The 21,952-nt window shown below is 34.6% G+C and overlaps 1 protein-coding gene across 1 annotated transcript; it reads right to left on the bottom strand.

Annotated features, from left to right (window-relative positions):
- Positions 1-3,175: 3,175 nt before the first annotated feature.
- On the bottom strand, positions 3,176-4,799 carry LOC113701782 (uncharacterized). Its single transcript, XM_027222578.2, has one exon. The coding sequence runs from the start codon at positions 4,690-4,692 to the stop codon at positions 3,454-3,456; it is 1,239 nt and encodes a 412-aa protein (XP_027078379.2). The 5' UTR covers positions 4,693-4,799; the 3' UTR covers positions 3,176-3,453.
- Between the last annotated feature and the right edge of the window lie 17,153 nt (positions 4,800-21,952).

The following is a 21,952-nucleotide window of genomic DNA, read 5'->3' as shown; positions in this document are numbered from 1 at the left end:
GTGTCACAAAAACATGCATCTTTGTATTCAAATGGCTTTTTGAGAAGATGGCCGTAGAAATCAAGCAATACAGGTGAGAATTTGAGCTAATTTCTTAGAAAGTGGATCAATATATGATCCACCAGCTTTCATGCAAAAGCCATGGATCATATTGCTAAATTGTATCCCCCCAAGAGTCTAAAATATCCAAGAAACCTTGACGACCCAAATAACAGCTGAGCACAAATCAACGACCTAAGAGTAAAGTAATAAAATGTGCGACACCAGACCCATCCAAATCAGATTATAACTGGCTCCAGAGCTCCACAGAATCAAATGGTATAATTTAACCTATGATTAAGCAAGATGATCAGGATGGATGAATCTAGTATGGAATGCTGCAGCCCTTAGCCTGCAGAGACAGTTCTCTCATAGAGATGCCACAATGTCCAGGAAATATACCTATATTTTTTGTATAGCATCAGAACTGTTAGCTAAAAACATAATGCCGTGTTAGCAGGACAGAACTAGCTGTAGAATTTTCAGAAACTGATCCTAGCATCTTTTGATATAGCTTGTACTATTTGTTAACATCCATTTATTGCCTGGTATCCAACAACTCGGCACACATAGAATGACTTGTTTGGTAAATCATAGGAAAAACAAAACTGCAATAACTCGTACAGAATAAATAACTAAACTAAAACAATACAGAAATTGCTGCTGTTTCAAACTATTGAACTTCCAGGAATACCCAATTGCTATCAGTTCATACAATAATTAGAATGAACCAAGTCTTCTAGGCTGTTAGCGGATTTCACAAAATAAGTAGGAGAAAGTCAAAGCATTACTCCATGCACATAGCTATTCGTGGAATAAGGATTTTACAAGCAGAAGTTGCCGTCCATCTTCACAATTGATAAGTCCTAAAATCATTCTCAAGGAGTTGATCACTTTTTAACATCAATCAAAATCAAAGATATAGAAATCAGTATGGTAATCACCAACTGATTGCTAAGGAAAAAATGAATGTGGCAAAATTAAACTATACAGCTGACTGCATATTCATTATGATAAAACCAAAAAATAGAATATAAAATGCAGTATGAACTGAGGTTCGCCAAAGTTTTGCATGCAATCCAACTGTTTTCCAACTGACATGTCGAGAATGCCAATTGTAAAAAGGGCTGGCCTATTACATTAAACTCCATCAGCATTTTTATAATTGCAGATTCAGATTCTGGATAATGAAATAAAGAAGCAGTCCGAGAACTCAGCTAAAGCATAACCCAGTTTAGGTTTGACATGATGCATAGCAGTTCTTGATTTGGAAAAGTACAAACCCATAATTTGAGCACAAGATAAACTTTCACACAACAAAAAGATGATTACAGTTTGAAAAAGTTAAGAGCAGCCTTACTGGTAACAAGCTATACAAGATTACCAAAATGTATACAGATATTGCAAATCTGGAAATGGGACACGAAAAGAGTTATCGCAAAGTCACTAGTCATGACTTCATTAGTATAATTGAAAGGTGCATATCATATTACTGCAAACCATGTAATTAATGATTAATAGGAACGATTCTTCAAAAAGTCTAACATAAGGCTCATTAGCCCTAGTTTTGCACACATCCATTGCATTCTGCATTGCCTAATTGTATGTTGTACTAAATCCATAAAATTAGAGGCCACTGATAAATTTACTCCCCAAAATTAAACTATTCCACCCTGATTAAATGGCCTAAAAACACCACAGGTAAAAATCCAGAAAAAAAAATTGAAATTATAAGCCAATTTTGGGTTTGCTTGCAACAACAACAACAACCCACCAATTAGCAGCCAAACTTACTCAAAAACACCCAAAGGTCTACAAAACGATCCTCAAGTTTCATTTTACAACATTTTGTCAATTAAATTGACTTCAAAAATCTAATTTTGGTGCAAGAAGAGATATGGTACACACAGTTGATCAAATAAAACTAAAAAAAAAAGTGACAAAATTGAAAAGATCCTGGCATTGGGACTCCAAGTCATCGCTTAAAAATAATTTGATTCTACAGAAAAGTGGAAGCGAGAAGATGGAAAATAAGAGAGAAAATAGAAGGAGAATGGTGGTTATAGATGGTAACTCAGCAAGCAGAAGAAAAGAAGGGGAGCTGACAAAGTAGGAAAACCTCGTGGCACTGGACATGTCACTCAAGTGGCACTTCTTGGCATATATGTCATTGTTAGGTTACTAGTGGCTTGGGATTAAAAGACTTAATAGCATATCAATCACGTTGCAAGTAAAATTAACTTCATCCATCTAAAAGGAGGTTTTTCAATACAAATCTGGAAACCATGGGGGAGAATGATGGATAAATCTTTGAAGAGGTCAGTGCCATTAACCAGTGATACTTAACACTCCAAATAAGTAGTTTATGCTAGAAGAAATGCCAGGAGAACAATTAGTGCAACCATACTTTGATTCAAAATGGACTCTAGGTTTCCAGTGGAGAACTTGAGCAAATATCTTGACTAGGGCGCTAACCTGTCACAAACCGTCAAAAGTTCTTGGGGAGGATAAAGAAAAGCTGAATGCCTGCATTGACACTGTGAGTAAACACTTAGAAAGAATGTTGCAAAAGGGCATAGATACCTTAATGGTTCACATAGTTTGCTCTTTCTTTCTAGTTTCTATATCACATACCAAGCAATATAGAGTTAAAAAAAATTTCAGATATTTGTCTTAAGCACAAATAACAGGGATAGAGAATATAGGAATTGGGAGGTGATTACTAGATCTAAATCTTAAAAATGGCTTCCGCATGGTTATAGTTGCTTCTTCTAGAGTTGCACTCGTCAGTGCTTCATGTCATAGATTATGGGTTACAGAAAGGATCGACGCCAAACATGGAACACGTGTTAATTGCTACTAAGTTCTCTCTCTTAGAAAAATGGAAAATGGTACTAGCAGATTATTGTTGAGTCGGCCTTTGTAGCAAAAGCTTAAAAGAAGTTTTTATCAGCTACTATTAATTCCTTACCATCTCTATATGCCCACTTAATCATCAGGAAAAGGTAACCAATATCACAAAGCACATCATCAATATAAACCAATGTAGATGCATCTTGTTTTGCATACCAACAAGCAATTAACATCACATTTAAAGTCAATTACCATAGGAATCCAACTGCAACACTAAACAAAATACGAAAAAGCAAACATCCTAATTCAGCACATAAATACTGAAACATCCAAATCATCCCAGTTTCAAAATCATTAACATTCAAAATATAACCTAAAAATGGCAAAGTACAGGAAACCATAATTTGCTAATTACCGAACCTAAAACCATAAAAGTACTAAAGATATATTCAACACCATAATGCTGTGCTGCCTTTTGCCACTACATTAATCATCACCAAACCCCACTAATACAACTAACCTTTTCAGCATTCTTCCAACAACTCAATATCAACCCCCCGATCATTTCAAGCCCTCCAAGACCAGGTTACTCTGCTCAGCCATCAACTCTGATCTCCTAGCCAACAACTCAATCTCCTTGACTTTCAACTCCCTCCACTTCTCCTCCAATTCAGCTCTCTTCTTTGCATCCTTAATCAAATGTGCCCCATTCTTAAGAACCCACTCCTCAATCCTCAAACTGTCAGTAGGACCAAAACTCTCATTCTTCAACCCCTCCACCACATTCTTCTCACCCACCAAATCCTTCACTTCCTTCAGCTTCTCCTCCACCTCATCAACTTTAGGCGTCATACCCACCACTGCGCTTCTACTCCGGCTCTTCCTCACTGCAGTCCCATTAGCCTTAGTACTCTCAACATTCTCCTCCCCATCACCATTCTTCTCTTTGCCCCACACCTTTTTCGAAAATTCATAAGCTTTTTGCTCGTGGGGCTTCGAAAAGGTGAGTTCTTTATTACCCTTCTTCTCTCTTTCAGCATTGTTTTCATACTTCTTCTTCAGCCTCCTGATCTTATCCTGCAACTGAGTCTTGCTAACATCGGTATGGATATTTTTCTTAATAAATTCAAGGAAAGCATTCAAATCATTAATCGGGTCAGCCTTTTTCTTGGCCGAATAATCGAGCATTCCCTTGAGGATAGCAATCTCATCATCCTCGCTCCACAGCCTTTGAAACAACCTCCTCAAATCATCATTAGAATTCCCTTTTCTCTCCGAACTTTCAGCCTCCGCTTCGGGTTTTTTCTTCGACCTCTTTGCATCTTTCCCCTCATCACTCCCCGCTGCCGACGCCGTCCGTTTTGCTCCGGCGCCGGTGGTTGACTTCGCGGGGGAAGTGGGACCCAGCGCGTTGGGCTTGGATCTGGGCTTTTTTGCAGTAGTTGTAGTTTTCTGCGGGCCATCCATGGGTTTTGAAGCAATGGGTTTGATACTCGGGTCGGGTTTCTCGGAAGGGGTTTCGGTGTCGGAGTCGGTATCGGATCCGGACTCCTCATCTTCAGATTCGTCAGATGAAGAGGCTGCAGCAGCGGCAGATGTCGGTTGGGTTTTCGGTGTTGCGGATTCGGGCTTCTTGGTAGCCGGAGCGGGAGTGGAGGCGGTCTTTTTCTCGGAAGGTTCGTTTTCGGGTTGGGATTCTGATTCCTCCGACGAGCCTTCCTCTTCTTCCTCGCCGGATTCTTCCTCTTCTTCGGATTCTACTGGTGGATCAGGTTTTGCGGTTTCACGGGGCTTGGCCATTTTTTGGGAGAGAGAAAAATTGACAGAAGGGTTTTAGCAGAAGTCGATCTTCTGTGAATGATTAGGGAAGAGTCGTGGACGCAGGGGAGAGAATAGTTGACCTTTTGGACATAGAAGTGGGAGAGGGTATAGTTGTCATTTTGTTGAAAGGATGGGGCAGTTTTGCTACATCATCTGTGAGCAGTGACGGTTGTTGGAGTCCATCCATGATAACCAATGGATGGTTGGGATCACTTTGGATGGGTGGATCAAGGCATTCAAAATTTTGAAATAAACGGTACAGATGGTAATATACTAGGATCGGTCCGGTTTTATATAATTGGAGGCGCAAGCGTATGTTGAAACCAGCCGAAGAGAGCTCAGATTGATCTCAGTCATTCATTTGAAATTCAAATGAGCTGGGATTGATCTTGACTGTTCATTCAAAGTTCTGTTTGTTAAAAATAGATTAAATCGAAGTCTTCTTGGTTATTGTATTGATAAACTATACCAGCTGCCCAATCCCAACTAAGACATATCCCTTCATGAGACGAGAATCCATGCTTGTAGATTATTTTAAAAGTAAAATCTTTTTAAAACGTCCTTCATATTTTGTTAAAATTACACAAATCTCCTTTGAAATTAAGGTTTTGATAACAAAATTAGTCCAATTAGAAAAGTAATATTTAAAAAGTAACTTAAGGAGAGGATAAAACTTTTATTCCATAAATACTTCTTATGCATGTATATAAGTCGTATTAGTATAAGAATAAAAATAATTAAAAGTTAGAAACAATTAATATACACATTTAACCACTCAAAAAGTTCATATTTAATAAGTTAGACAACATAAATAAGCAAAAAAAACTACACTAATGATTACAAGATTCATCAAAACAGATTAGTCATCTCTTTTAACATAATGTTTATTATAATTCTTGTGATTTTGAATAGAAAAATTTTCGAATTTTACCTTTCTTTTCCCTCCTTTCTCCCTTATTTCCATGAAATTACTTTACAATTGTCTCCTTTATTTCCAAGAAATTACTTTACAATTGTCACAGTTTTAAGAGTTTCAAAGAAAATTGAAAGGAAGGAAAAGAAAGACAAAATTTGAAAATTTTTCTATTCAAAATAATGAGAATCATAACAAACATCACGTTAAAAAAGATGGCTAGTTTGTTTTGCAAAATCTTATAATCGTTGGTGTAGTTTTATTGCTTATTTATGTTATCTAATTTATTAAATGTGAATTTTGTGAATGGTTAAATGTGTGTATTAATTGTTTCTAACTTTTAATTATTTTTATTATTTTTATTCTTTTACTAATACGACTTATATACATGTATAAGGGGTATTTTTGAAATAAAAGTTTCATCTCTTTTTTTAAAATACTTGTTTAATATTACGTTTTCTAATTGGACTAACTTTGTTATCAAAACCTTAACCTCAAGAGAGGTTTGTGTAATTTTACAAATTTCAGGGGAGGCGAGTGAAATTGTCAGAAACCACTGGGAAGGTTTCTAAATTTATCCCTTTTGAAAAACTTATACCAATCGTCCTTCACATATCACTGATGTGAAAGTTTAGTTACTTTGAATGAAAATGAGTAATTTGAGTCCCTAATAAATAAATAAAAAATGATCAATTTTGGTCCCTGATCACTTCTCCATTGAATTTTTGCAAGAATTAGTTATGTGCACATCATGTGACCAACTTTTAAAGGGTAAAAATGGCATATCACTCTAGTGTTGACCAAAATGTAAGGGATCAATCACTATTCTTCTTTCATCTCCCCCAATTCTTCAATCTTCTAAACCTTATCACCACCACCACCACTACCACCGTGGTAATTGAAACTCTATCATGAATTACCTACATCATGGCAACAGCAAAGGGTGCAATCCCAATATTCTGATGATTAGAGTACTAAAATTCCTTAGATTCACTTCTAAGCTTCAAATTGGTGCCTTAACCGGCAAGCCCGTGAATTACCTGCACCATGGCAACAGCAAAGAGTGCAATCCCAATATTCTGATGATTAGAGTACTAAAATTCCTTAGATTCACTTCTAAGCTTCAAACTGGTGCCTTAACCGGCAAGCCCAATCACATGGGCAGATAACTGGCGAAAAACATGAAGACAAAACTAGACGGGGTCTGTCGAAGGAAATGTTCTCAAGCACCTTGCTATGATGATACCCAGAGGAAATAATAGTCCCCAACTCACAACATTCAGGATTCTATGAATCTACAACAAAGATTACCAACTTTAGTTGATATCTAAGGCATAAACTAATACTTTAGGACAATAATTCATGTTAAAAAGTTGGGAAAATTACCAATTTAGTCCCCAAACTTTTTCACTAAACCCGATTTGGTCCCTAAAAGTTTTGTCGCATGAATTAAATCCTTCAAATAAAATTCTTGTGCCAACTGAGGACCTATACGGTGTCATCACCCGAACTTTGTGCTTTTGTACCCAGACCACCGGCAAGGTAGGGCATTTTTAAAAGTAGAAAATACGAATTTTTACGAAAAATAAGATATCAACCATTTTGAGACCAATTTGAGAGCAAAAAGAGCTACGAGAGAATAGAGTAGAGGTGGTAATTTGTCCCAAGTCCCAATAGGTTACCCATGCCCATGGGGACTTTGGACGGGATGGGTATTGAAATTTGATATTGGGTTTAAAAGGGGACAAATCCCAATTGTACCCATTAATTGATGGGAAATCTTGGGAAATACTTGGGTACCCATTGGGCTCAAATAGCAAGGCTCCGTTTGGATTAGTTATTTTTGGGGGGTGTTTTTGAAATATTTTATTGTAGTAGTGTATATGAAAAATTTTTACTATAAATTTTTTTTTTGAAATATTTGATATACTAATATGGATGGGATATTTTTTGAGTTATTGTATATTACTGTAATATTGTATTTGAAAAACTTATTTTTTGAAAAAATAGCCAATCCAAACTGAGTCTTAGATTCAAAAATTATCTTTAACAATTTTTATAGTCATACCAACGAATATAATCTAGTAGTCTTCCTAGTCATTATCCACAAGAATTTCCAGCATTTCAGTCAGTTTAGACCTGTCATCCTTGAACAATGATGAGGATAAATATTCAACACCCTAAGTACCTTGACCATCTTGATATATGTTGGAATATGATTGTATATCTATTTTTTCCTTTATTTGTTAATCCAATTTTTGGTGGGAATTCTGATTATAAAGCACTTGCATGTTTATTTAATAAAACTAAAAGAAATTTAATAAATCAAAAATATTAAATTTATATAAAAAATAAAAAATGAATTAAAGGAAAAAAAATATGTAGAAAATAGATTTGGGTATTGGGCGGGATCAATCTAAACCCATCCCAAAGTGATCCTGCCCAAGTTAGTCCCAAAACACATATGGGTAAGATTGGGCCCAAACCCATATGACTCGGTTCCATCTCAAACCCAATCAAATCCAGCCCATCCCGCCCATTTTGCCATCTCTAGAATAGAGGAAGAAATTAAGGTTCTTCCATCTATTCCCAATTTTAGGTTTCAACTAAAATATCTTCAAGTTCATCCTTTGAAATGCATAACAAATGGAGAATTTTGGGTTCATGTTCATCAAGCTCAACTACAAATCGATCTTCAAGGAATGAGACATATGGAAGTTCATATGTTGAAGGATTTAGCAGAGGAAAAGCTGAATACTACAATGGAGAAGAAATTGTGAAATGCCATTGCCAAGAATCCTGCAAAATAGTGTATTCTTGGACTGCAGCAAATCCATCAAGAAGGTTCCATGGGTGTAGAAATTATGGTGTAATAGGACTAGCCAAATGCTTAAATTTTAATAATTTTTGTAATGGTTGGGTTGTATTTATTTATTTATAATTACTAATGGTGGATTAATTTTGAATGCAAGCATCTCATTCTTGTAACTTTTTTTATGGTATGATCGGCCCTTACTGGAGTATATGAAGAACACGATTGCTAAATTGTTAAGAGAACTAAGGAAAGCTGAGGGAGACAATAGGAAAATGAGATAGAAATTCAAAAATTGAACAAAAAAACCAAGATGTTGATATTGGCACTGGTAAGAGGCTACATCTTATTAATGGCATTGTCGTTTCACAATGCAAGAAGAAGGCCTGTGGAAGTAGGACTCAAAATGCTGCATTAAAATAGTCAAGTTGTTGGAAAAAATAGCGTTTAGTAGATTTAAGCTGATTAGGCTGTTTGTTGGAAAGTTGTGTACGTGCAAACATGTGTAAAGGCAGGTTAGTGTGCAATGGAATGTTCTTGTTTGTATAGATGCATCTATTTATTATTGGTCTTGGACATGATAATTTATATGCTATTTCATGTAACTTTATATTGTGTTAAAATTTGGAAAATTTCGATAGAGTTTCGACAAAGCATATGTATATCCTCTAAAATCTTTCTTTACCACTTATATCATCAACCATTGTCTCCATATGCACAGTTGAGCCAGGATTGCAAGCCAGCAGCTCTTCACAGTAGTCCCACATCTTTGTGTATCGATGTTTGTAGTTGCTTAGGAAACCTGAATTGGCTTGCTTGTGGTAAAAAGTCCTACCACAATTGCAAGGTCGTCCCATGGTTCTAATAACAAAGGCATCACTGTCAACTTCCTTTGAAGCATAAATGAACCAACTACAATTTGTACTATTTTATTTAAGCCTGTATTCTACCAATATCATTCTTACCCTACCTAAAACCTTTACCCCCATTTGACTCTATAATAATCAACAGCTCATTTAAATATCTGTTTATCATCAAACAATAGTCCAACAAAGAATTTTGGATTCACCATATCATGCTCAGGTCTAAACTTCACGTATCTTGGCTTCCTCCTCTTTGAACTATCATCATCCGAGGCTTTACTGTTGCTATTTAGACCTTCGGAATTGATTGACTCTGATTCTTCATGCATTGGAATATTTTTTCCATCGTATAATTTGAAGTCGTCAGTTTTATCATCCCTATTTTGTTGCCCAAATGCTTTTCCAGCAGCTAGCTTTTTTTTGTTCATTTTTCTGCATTCATTCTGGCTTTCAGCAGCAATTGTTTCTGCCATTTTCTTCCCTGTTTCAAGCTCTTTATTAGCACCAACAATAGATTTCTTGAGAATGACATCATCACTGAATACATAATCAGTATCAGCCAAACTTTCATCTTCTGTAGAATCTGATTGTGTATCTTCTTCAATCCCACAACTATCTTCTTTCTCGACTAATTCAACTAACACACTTGGTTTCTTTGAATGTGGTGGAGTCATCAAACATGATATCAACATAAAAAGCATCTTCATTTGATACATCAACTCTCCAACATCCATATTAAAGTTGCCCAATTTACTATCAATAAATCTAACGTGAAATTTCTACACCAAGTACACCTCAACCTCACTAGTTTATTTCCCAATAGGGGCCATGTCTATAGCATCATCTTCACCTTCTATATTACAAAGTTTGAAGACACAATCTCCACATGGAACTCTATAAAGCAATTTCACATTTTCTTGGTATTTGACTAAAGTACAGAAGCAATGAATATGTGACATGTTATCCATATTCGCAATAACACCTTTAAAGGATTCCATATTAGCCCCCACATACTTTTCATGTGGTGATCCAAAATATACCCCATCATAATATATTTTTAGTATAAAATAGTCCAGCTCATGTCCTATGTTTTCTTTTTCACAAAAGACAAAAAAAAAAATTAATTAGGCATTCACATGCTCAGTCACTATCCTATAACCCAACTAAGCAGCATGAAAACAACAATATAGTGTATTTTTTACAGCAAAGGGACCACCGAAACTAAAGTAAGAAGGAAGGCTACAATACATACCATGGCATACCCAATATCTCATATGTACTAAAACTCTATCATTCAAATTATAAAATTCAAATCCGACAACTGTAATTCAACAACCAACAACTTGTTTCAGACATAAACATCAACTTATTCAAAAAAAAATCAATTTCAAACACTTACGAGCAAGCTAAGACTCATCGAAAATATTCACTGCCATTCTGCCAGAGTTTAGGACTAAATAGAAGTCTCAATGAGTCAAACAGAGGTATGTTCAGGATTGGTTTGAAAATTCAAAGGAATGTTTGAACTTGGCTTGTGTTTGATAATTTTTTGAAAGACATAGATCAAGTTTGGTTTGAAATTTTAGATGTAAGTTCACGAAAAGTTTGGCTTGGCTTGTCAAAGTATTAAGTTCAAACACAGACAATCAAAGTTTGGTTTGACTTGAAATTTCATGTTGTATTATATAGAGATTTTCACCCTAATTTGTTGCTTTTTCCCATAATATTTACTTTATGATATTCAAGAAATTTATTATGATGAATTAGGGATGTGATTAAAGTCAATTATGCCTATTCAAGAAATTTATTATAATGAATTAGGGATGTAATTAAAATCAATTATGCCTATTTAAGAGATAAGAGTATTATATGCTTACTATTTTATAAGATAAGTAATATATGAGAAGGAAAGAAGTGGAGTTTAGAAGGAAAACTATAGATATATTTTTATAAAATTTACTTATTTTATATGTTCCTAAACATATCGAGTCGGATAATGTGAAAATCGTGATTGATTCGTTAATATTTATGATCTTGAAATCATGTTCGGGTTTGGATTGATACCTAAACAAACAAGTTTGAACAAGTCTAGTTTAAGTCGAGTTCAAGTCGTATACCACACTGTTTGGTTTGATTTATAGCCCCTACCAGAGTTGTCATCCTCGAGCTTTTCCTTGCTTAGTTGTGCCATCTGTAAACCAGCTTCTCTATTCGGCTTTGGTTCTTTCATCCAATCCCTCTCAATTGGTGGCGATTTTAGTCAAAAAAAAAAGCCCTAATTTTGCTTGCCTATTTCGCTTAAGGTTTCCTCCAATTTGGCCCCAAATGCTTGATGTTTGGTTTCCTATAGAAAATCGTATTTTCTGCTTTAAAAGATGCCCCTAACTCGCTGCTAGTTTGAGTATAGAAACACATGTTTGGGTGGTGACACAGTATAGGTCCTCAATTGGCACAAGAATTTTAGTTAAAGGACTTAATTGATGTGATAAAACTTTTAGAGACCAAATTGGCTTTAGTGAAAAAGTTTGGAGACTAAATTGACAATTTTCCCCGAAAAGTTCCAAAAACCTGAACTTTTTTAGTACAATAGGATAAAAAAAAATAAAATGATTACAAAGTACTGGACAAACTAAAGAGAAAATACCAGTTATGGTATTTTACTATTCCTAAGAATATTCCTCCCAATTATGGCAATACTAAACCAATCTTAGATCCCACAAGAAAGCAGACTTATTTCTTCAATATTGTCATATTCTATCAATGTTTTTCCTTTTTTTTCATGGGGTGGGGATATAGTCAAGTATAGCAGAAACTGTATTTGCTATTTTCTTACAACTAATAAATTTTGTAAACTTCGTCGCGTTTAGCTCTCCTACATTAGTCTTGCAAACCCTTTAAGCCAACACAATTCAGAATAACGTTACAAATGAAAAATCTAAAAGAATTCAATTGATTGAGGATCAAAATGATTTTTCAACTGTATTGAAACAACGGAAAAAGCTTACATATTTCTTTACATTTTTTCTTTTGACCCTAGAGTTTGAAGACTAAGAAGAGCCACTGTTATTAAGCTACCCACTCATTAAAATTTGCCAGCAAGGATTCATGCTTGTCTGGCTAACCATTGGTAGCAGGCGTTCCCATCTACCACACATGATTCAAAGCTTTATCCAACTAGTCGTTCCACTCAACTCGTTGTCGCCTATGTTAGTGGTGGACCACGGTGGTAACGGTAGCACGGTTTAGAAAATTAAAGAATTGAAGGAAATGGAAGAAAAATACTGGTTGGTTCCTTACATTTTGGTAAACACTAGAGTGATATGGCATTTTTACCTTTTAAAACTCGGTCACATGATATGCACATGACTAATTCCAGCAAAAATTTCAATGGAGAAGTGATTAGGGACCAAAATTAATCTTTTTTTTTATTTATTAGGGACTCAAATTACTCATTTTCGTTCTGAGGGACTAAATTTTCACATTAATAATATGTGAGGGATAACTGGTGCAATTTTCTCCTAAATTTTCAATCACTTTTTAGTTTGAAATCATCATGTAACTCACATATAATAAATTTTTAGGTACAAAAGGATCAAATCCCAATTATTTAAAGGCAAAAATGAATATAAATCTGGTCAGATCTTACTTTTTAAGAGAAAAATGAATACATAATTAGGGTCAGATTCTACATTTTTCAGATGTAAAAATGAATATAGATTAAATCATTTGTTTAACTACAAATGGTATCTAATCTTTTTGCTCCTAAAAAATAACTATATGTGAGTCACATGATGGATTCAGGGTAAAAAGTGATGAAAAATCTAGGTTGGACTAAAATTTGCTAACTTGAATTTGTGAGAGACATAAAATTAATAATTTTAAAGTGAAGGATGAAAAAAATTATTTGATGGAATGTAAGGAATATTTTAAATGATTTTATCTTATATAGAACTTGTTTTTAAAGTTTGTTTTTATTATTCTATCACAGTGTGAAGCCGACAAGATCTTATTAATTGAGAGCGATAATGACAACAGTAAAGCAAATGCAGCCAAACAAATGATTAATACCACTAAAGAAAATATATGACATAAACTATTCTCTCTCTTTCGTTAGTAGCGATGTTTTATTTAAGTAATTTTTTTATTTCACATTAAAAAAATAAAGCATAGGTAGAGAAGGCCTTGGACAAATAATTAAGATTGACATCTCAAGAATTAAAAGTCCTGATTCTACTTTATGTAATCAACTTCTTTATCACATTATCGAAAAAAAAGAAAATTCATCAGACATCAGTTAACTTCTCCACAAGGTTTGTCATCACATGACAACTAGAAAATTTCCAAAGAAAAGAATATAAGCAGGACAATAAATGAATTTAGCACAGAAAGTAAAATTGTATATAACTTTGCTGCAACAATGAAGCCATTTAACCCATGAGTTTGGGAAAGTTGGTAAGTGGGTTGTTAATGCCAACAAGAGATCGCAAGTTTGACTCCTGCATGTGGCATTTTGAAAAGTTTTAAACCAGGCTTTCACCCCAAAGTAAAAGTCAGACTTTGTGGGCGTTTCTCGGGTCTCAAAGAAAAAAAAATGAAGCCATTTTGATCCTTGTCAAAAAATATCTTTGGAGCTTCTTTGATTTGCTCCTAAAATTCTGTTTTCTTCATACACATAAAATGGTAGACTTACAAATTGCTGCATGTCCATCATACCAGGAGAGATAAATAAGATTAAATGAAAGAATGTGGTTCAGGTATCTAGCTATGGACACAAGAATGTTTTATCACCAAGAAAATAAGTGTTTAGAATCGTAAAAAGATGCATAATGAACAAGGATAAGCAACCTAATCAACCTAGCATATGATTGAAACATTACACCACAAGTATTTTAGAGTTTATTTCCAAAGTAACCCTCTTTAGAAAAAATATTCCCAATGTGATGCTCTTTCACAAATTATTACCTTTTTAATATCTTTTAAACTTCTATCTTAAATGGTGTGAGATCTATATCAACAAAACTTCTCCTTGTTTTGAGGGATAATTTCACAAACCTCCCCTAAAATTTATGACAATTACATTTAGCTCCCTTCACCTCTAGGAAATTATGCATACCTTTCCTAAATAGTAGTTGTGGGTTTTATTTGACTGATGTAAGGGAAAAAATCATACTAATAACTCAAATTTTGTTTGAGGACTTTTTATAGTATTTAAATCAAATTATTCAATGAATACATTCTTGTTTTTCTCCTAGTCTTAAATAGTCTCACCTCAGGCATAAATCAATTTCTCCATTTTCCTTTGGCCAAATTTACAACTTTATATTTGTGTTTGCAACTATTTATTAAACTTTGGTCAGAGAAAAAATGAGGACAAATGAAAAGAATGAGAGATGAGTCAATTAAAAAGCATGATTAACACTGGAATTTTGAGGCATGGAGATTTGGATTATGGAAAGGACAAGAAAACTTGAATAGGGGAAAAAAGGTGGATTGAAGCTATAGGAAGGAAGTAGCATGGGGGTGATACAGTATTTGGTGATAGGCAAAATTCTTGGTGATACGTTTTGCAAGTTTGACAAGCATTTCATTACTTTTTTCCCTTTTTCAAAAAATTGTCACTGGAATTTTTTGTAAAGTTTGGGAAGATTATTATATCTTAAAAAAGCATGGCAAGTACAATAATATTTGAATATAGAGGTGTGCAACATGAAACTATCAGAAATCTTGGAAGAGGTTTTCGTAATTATCCTTTGTTGTAATACTAATAACTTTTTTCTACCTTGTTATTATTGGTTTCCACATTCGCACTTGAAATGCAAATGCAAAAAGCAAAATTTAAGGATGAAAAATAAAAAAAACCCAGGCAATAAACATAGGAAAAGACTATATTTGAATAACACTAAAATATTATAAAATGATTATAGTATTTCTTTTTCATTTTTTTTATTAGTAACCCTTTTAAAAAAAATTAGTGGGGAAATGGTAGGATTTAAGAAGCGAAAAGGGGACAGGGAGATCAAAATTCAGGATCTCTAATTCTTGGGAGTAATATGACAATATTATTTCTAAAAACCCAATATCGAATCCTATTGGTTTTGATATAAAGGAACTTGGATGATTGAAGAGTTTAAAATATAAAATACTTCTTAACTATAATATCTTATCATTAATCAAATGTCGAATCTTATATTTGTTACCTATTTTTGCTTTCGATTTGGTTTTTTGGTGTTTGAACTTTGAGTATGAATTGAGTAAGATTACTACAATGACAAGATTCATTTTAGTGAGGTCTTCCTCCATTTAAAATGGAAGCTTACATGGCATAAAAAAAAAGATTAAAATGATAATAATTTATAAAAGAGCATCGTATTGGAAAAATTTTTTCCAAAAAAGGTTACTTCAGAAATAAACTCAAGTATTTTACTCATAAATGTAGTTATTAGTTAAGTAGCAAAATTGTTTAAACAGTTGTAACAGAGCCAACATAGATAGTCATCAAAGAAGAACAGGGAAAAGAGAAAAATAATCAACCCAGATGGTCAATCAAATAAGACTAAGGTTCCGTTTGATAAAACTAAATTTGAATTCTGAAATCTGAATACTAAAACAATTAATTTGCTGAATTTTAAGCACTGAAAAGAAATATATGAATGTCTGAATTTTAATGCTAAATCAATTTATACTGTTTGATAAACATTTATAACCGAATGCTTAATAAGTTAAATTTGACAATTTTGCCATTATATCTTTTCATCCAAAAAAGAAATAGAACCTATGATTTAATTAGCTAAAAATGTTAGGTATGAAAATGACAATATTTATTTTTAAATCAAATTAATATAAAAGATGAATTATATTATATGAGGAGTATGGAGAAGAAATGAAAGTCATTCAAAAGGGACAAAAGAGAAATAGAAAATCATTAGATAGAGAATATTAGATTGTTTAATTATATAAGAATTTTGAACATAATTAATAAACAAGGGTAGATTTGGTAGATAAGATAAGGTAGTTGAAGTAATTCTATTGATTCTTATCAGAATTAAGCATTCACTTATGATTCTTGTGCTGAAAAAAATACACACAAATTCAACACTACTTAACAAGTTCAGAAAATGGATTTTCATTTATCAAACACTCAAAACATCTGAATGTCTAAAAAAATTCAGATTCAGCACTTTTTTATAGGGATGAGCAATTATGGTAATTACCGAATTACCGATTGAAATCGATTTGAATTTGGTAATTCGAAGTCGGTAATTCGGTAATTTGATCGGTAAATCGATGATATCAAATTAGTAAGAATCGAATTAGGGTCGAAAATGGTTTTGGAGTTTTTGAATTCGGATTTACCGAATTCGAATTTATTTCGGTAAAACGGTAAAATATTATCGTTTTCAAATTCGAAATTCCGAATAAATAAAATAAATATATTCAGAACTTCGGATGCTTAAAGAAGTGGTTTTAAACTTCTATACAAACAAGCAAAATGATTGCTTGTCATGATTGTGTCCAAGTGCCAGGGCCAGGAAATAATTGCTTGTCATTATTATGCTTTTGACAAAGTTGATTACTTGAATGAGGAGTGTGAGCAAGATGATGAGAGATTTGATATCTTGTTATGGTGGAAGTTCAATAGCCTTAGATTTCCAATTCTTTCCAAAGTTGCTCGTGATGTGTTAGCAGTCCCAATTTCTACCATGGCCTCCGAATCTGCTTTTAGCACCGAAGGTCGTGTTCTTGATACATTTAGGAGTTCTTTGACTCCTAGAATTGTGCAAGGTTTAATATGTGCTCAAGATTGGTTTCGGTCCTCCAAGACAGAATTAAACTTAGAAGAAAATCTGGAAGAGCTTGAAGCCTTCGAATCTGGTAAGCTATCAAAATTTTTATTGCAAATTTTGAAGTATTTCTTTGTTTCTAATAATTGCCTTTATGATACTTGATAAATTTTGTTTGTTCTTGTAGAGTTGCTGAAGACCGGAGTTGAACCAACTATAATTGACCTTTGAGAGGTCACAAATGCTGAAGTTTGCATTTTGAGAGTTGAATCAACTCTTATTGCAAGTTGCAATTTCTGGACAATTAGCTTTCTGGATTGTGGATTGTAGTTTATCATTTCTGGACAAGTTAATTAGACTTTTATCTTTGTTGAGTTATGATTTCTAGATTGATTTATAATTTTTTAGTGTTGTTTCCTGAATTTTATTTGTGGACAAGTTAATTTCGACGAGTTAATACTTTTATGGACTGTGGAGTGTAAATTTTAGTTTCATCAGTTTGTAATTTGTGGATCGGTGATCCAACTATTATGTGTGTTATAAATTGTGGAATATCAGTACTCATCATTAGTTCATGTTTGTGTTGCGCCCCATTTTTTTTTTTACAAGAAAAATAAGTAAATAAATGGTTTAAAGAGTGAATTTTTTGATTGAAAATGTGATTTTTGATTTACAAAGAAAGTGGGTCTAAATGGGACTTGAAAATGCGACGATTTGACCCAAAATATAGTTTAAAAAGGGTTTTTGAAATAAAAATCGGAGTCGCCACTTGGTATAGAGTTAAGGTGTACCAAGTCACCTAAAATGAATTTTTTAAAGGAAAAAGGTAGAAAGAAACCCCTTTTAAACGACTCCTAGTCTACGTAAACCAACGAAAAAGGTTCGGGAGTCACATTTGACGAAGGGGAAGGCAAGGATAAAAATCCAAGGCACCCCTTCGACCTAGCCAAGGCTAGTTGCGCGATTTAGTCAAAGATTTTCTTGTTTTAACCAAAGCATTTATCACATTTGGATGCACTATATGAATGCAAGACCTAGACCTAGGGGGACATCGGGGGACAAAATTTCTCTTCAAAGCTTGAGTAGTGCCAATCACATTAGTTGTGATGCCCAATAATGACTCTTTGGAGAGGTCACGAATGATGCAAAAATATAAGACTCTAAGAAGAGGAAAAGAATAAAATAATTATAGAAATATACATGTCTTAAAGGAATGCATCATGTCGGGTACGGGGGACTAATGTTCGTAATTCAATTTTCCCTTTTAATAGAGGGAATACGAGCGTGCTAAGGTTAGAAAAGCCAAACTCGTCTATATCCCATATCCAAGAGGTTATTCCCTAATCTAATCAAGCAAATGCACTACCCTAATCCTATTTCTAGAATGAAATGCAATTCTAATGTCAGGTATCATACATAGGGGTATATATATAGGGAAATTAGGGATAAGGGTTATACGTATAAGGGGAATATCATACAAAATGATAAAAGGCCCTAAAAAGTACAAATATGCATGAAATGAAGTGTTTTTATCATGCAATCATGATCTAACGCGCAAAGGGTTTCTAATGGTCTAGCGTTGGACTAGTCCTTCACTAACGCTCTCTCACAAGCATTGGACTTGCAAGAGCTCGAGGGGACAATCATGACTAGCATTGGACTAGCCACGATTACGTGCATTTGCATCCATCATACACATATATAAGTAATGTGCATAATTAAAGCAAGTAGACATGTGAGCACGTAATTCACATAACACATAAGCATGCATATCTAGATGCCAAAACCTAAGAAAGCGATTAAACACATAGCACATAGACATGCAAAACACACAAGGCAATTAAAGCCCTAACTATTACATTTTTTGGGGGAAGGCCTACTATAATCTAAAAGGGGAAATAGAAGGAATAAAACAATTAAATCCCTAACTATTACAATTTTGGCATTCGAGTGCCTCCCAAATGACGAAATTGAACTAAAATTAAATCAAAACTAAGCAACTAAAGAAATAAATAAGGTAAAAATGAAATAAACACTTAAAGTCATGCAATTGCACACATAAGACACATATATGCACGTAGGGTCAAATAAAGTCAAGAAATGAAGGATAGAGTGTACCTCCCTCGCAATGGTAATCAAAGGAAGGAAAAAATGGCTTCAAAACAATAAAAGGGTCAAGGTACCACTTTAATTAAGAAAAATTAAAAGAAATGTGCACATACAAAGCTCACTTGATCGTGAAGCCCCTAAAGTCATGACTTAAGTGCAATTGAAACAAAGCATAGTAGTTAATTGAAGCAAACAAGCAATGAAGTTGTAAAATTAAAACTACCAAGGATCAAATTGAGGAGATTATTCAATTGATTGGGTCATAGCAGCATTAGTTGGAAGCCAAGGGGTCAAAGTGAAATTATTGAAAGATTTCCATGCAAATGCTACGAGGAAGGCAACAGATAGGAATGCTTGCTGCAATTTTCAACTTTCAAACGCAAATTTCAATCCACATGCACAATTTTGATCTAAACTTTACCCGCCAAACATCAAAACTCTAAACTAAACAACCGAGTATAGAACTTTAACATCTAAACAAGCGAAACATAGAAGGAAACTCATGCAAAAAAACACAAAGAAGCTCATGCATTCTGCAAAATTCCAGCCACCAAAAATGCAAACCCAACACCCCTTATCTAATTCCTCTTTCCAACATAAGGTCAACCAAGCAAACTGGATGGCCGAAACTTTGGTGAGCAAGTGCAGGTAAGAAAACAGCAAAGAGAATGCGAGAGCTTTCTTCTTTTTTTTCTGTTCTGCTGCAAATTTTACAGCTTCAACTTATTGTCATTTAACATCCCCAAGCATAATCATCTAACCCCCATAAGCTGATTGAAACAGCAGGGCATGAAATGCAGCGAAAGAGAAGGTGAAACTTGCGGCACTCTAAGGAAAAGAAAAAGGGGTTGTGCACGCTGCTGCAACAAGACCAAGAGCTTCAAGCGTGGCTTGTTGCAGCAGGTTTGTATGCGCAAATTTAAGCGCAATGCAAACTGAATCCAGACAACAGGATTATCAAACATTGCTCCTATTTTTCGACATAAAACTTTTGGATTTGAAACACAGAATTCAGGAAGAGAAAGCGTGCAAAACTGAAAATGAGATTTATGCAATTCTTGGTTTCTTGATCAAACACAGAAAAATCAGCGTTATCCATTTTGTTGGAAGCCAAGTAATTTAAGCGCCTAATCCAATCATTCTAATGAGGTTGAAGACTGAATCTAAACACAAGCCAAAGGCATGCATCTTCAGTTTGGTTCAAGCACAGCAAAAATGCAGGAGGAATAAAACAGGGAGCGCCAAAGCTATAAGTTCTTTCCTAGCTTCTGGTTGACCGAAACCTTTTGCAAAGAAAAATCACCCTCTAAACACTGCAAACTTACTCATTATCACACATTGGACCCAAAAATGAAAAGAAAATTGCGGCAACAAAACCGACAACTTCAAGCTTACTGCAGCAAACATTATATACAAGGCTCTGCCCAAGAAAATCTAAACCCCAGCAAGAAGGATTACCAAACATTCTAATGGCCATCAAACCGAGAGTTCAAGTAAAGAAACAAAAAGACAGACTAAGAGGTCATGCGAAGTCTGTAAAATTTTGCAACTCTTCTATGTCTACTCTATTAGATTCACAAACCGCACAAACCCATCTCCAGTCTAACAAAGTCGTGCAATCATACAAACCAACGCTAAACAAAACCAGTAAGCAGCAACAAGAGGCGAAACTGTGAAGCTTTGCTATGTTTTCAACCTCGGCAAACATCACTCAAGTCAAGCAAGCATAACAGTCCCACTGTGAATCATAAACCCAAATCCAAACTTAAGCCAGAACTACGGAAATGAAAATGAGAGACTACAAGGGACAACCGAACCAGCAGATAGCGAAAGGGTGCAAACCAGCAATTAAAGAAAACAGTCTCTAACTCTAAGAGATCAAGGATATTACCTTAATCACAGAATGAGTCGGGGAATGACCAAGAAAGGATTCGGATGATTCTGCCAGGCCTTCGAAGGATGTCAATAGGAGAACAGTGATGATAACACAGCACCGTCCTTGCAACCCCAAAGCTCCTTTCTTCCTCCCTCTGCCACCACTGGAATCCTCCCCTTGCTCTTTTCTTTTCCTCTGTTTTTTCTTCTTTTTTCTTTTCAGACCTCCACGAAGCTTCCCCTCTGTTTTCCTTTGCAGCCGCCAATTCTTTTTCTCTCCTTTCACTCTCCCCGCTGCCCTCTCTCTCTCTGTTTTTTATCTCCTGGTCGAAAGCTTCTCCTTTTCTACGCTCCTCTACCTTCCCTCAGATTTTTCAGCCGTCATTTTCATTCTCCCTTACTCTCCTTCAGCCGTCATCCAAAAACCCCCCTATTTCTGAACCCTTAGCTTTGCTTTTATATCCCATCCAAACCCCTTAAACCTCATCTCAATGGTTCAGAAGCAGCTTCAAGTCTCCGTTCTCCTCTCAGCCATCGGATTAGCTTCCATTTCTAGATTGCTCTGGGCTTGTAGATGAAAGCCAAGTGTAACAGTACTATGATGATCTAACGGAGCCCAAAAATGGAGAAAAAATGGAAGAAAACTGGAAGAAAAACAAACCAGGGCTGCGCTATTTTTGCTGCCTCGTACGAAACTGGAACGGAATGCAGCGCGCGTGGCTTTTTTTTTTTTTTTTTTAATCACTTAATTAAATAACAATAATACAAAAACAGTTTAAACAAAATCTTAAATAAATGTACAAAACTAATTAACAAAAGATAAAACGAAAAGCTAAGATTTTTCCTCTCTTTTCCTCTTTTTTTTTTCGATTAATAAACAGTAAAA

The sequence above is a fragment of the Coffea arabica genome, chromosome 7e, assembly GCF_036785885.1.
Source record: "Coffea arabica cultivar ET-39 chromosome 7e, Coffea Arabica ET-39 HiFi, whole genome shotgun sequence".
NCBI classification, from domain to species: Eukaryota; Viridiplantae; Streptophyta; class Magnoliopsida; order Gentianales; family Rubiaceae; genus Coffea; species Coffea arabica.
Note: the sequence above shows the minus strand (reverse complement) of the source record. Positions and strands in the feature narration are given on the sequence as shown.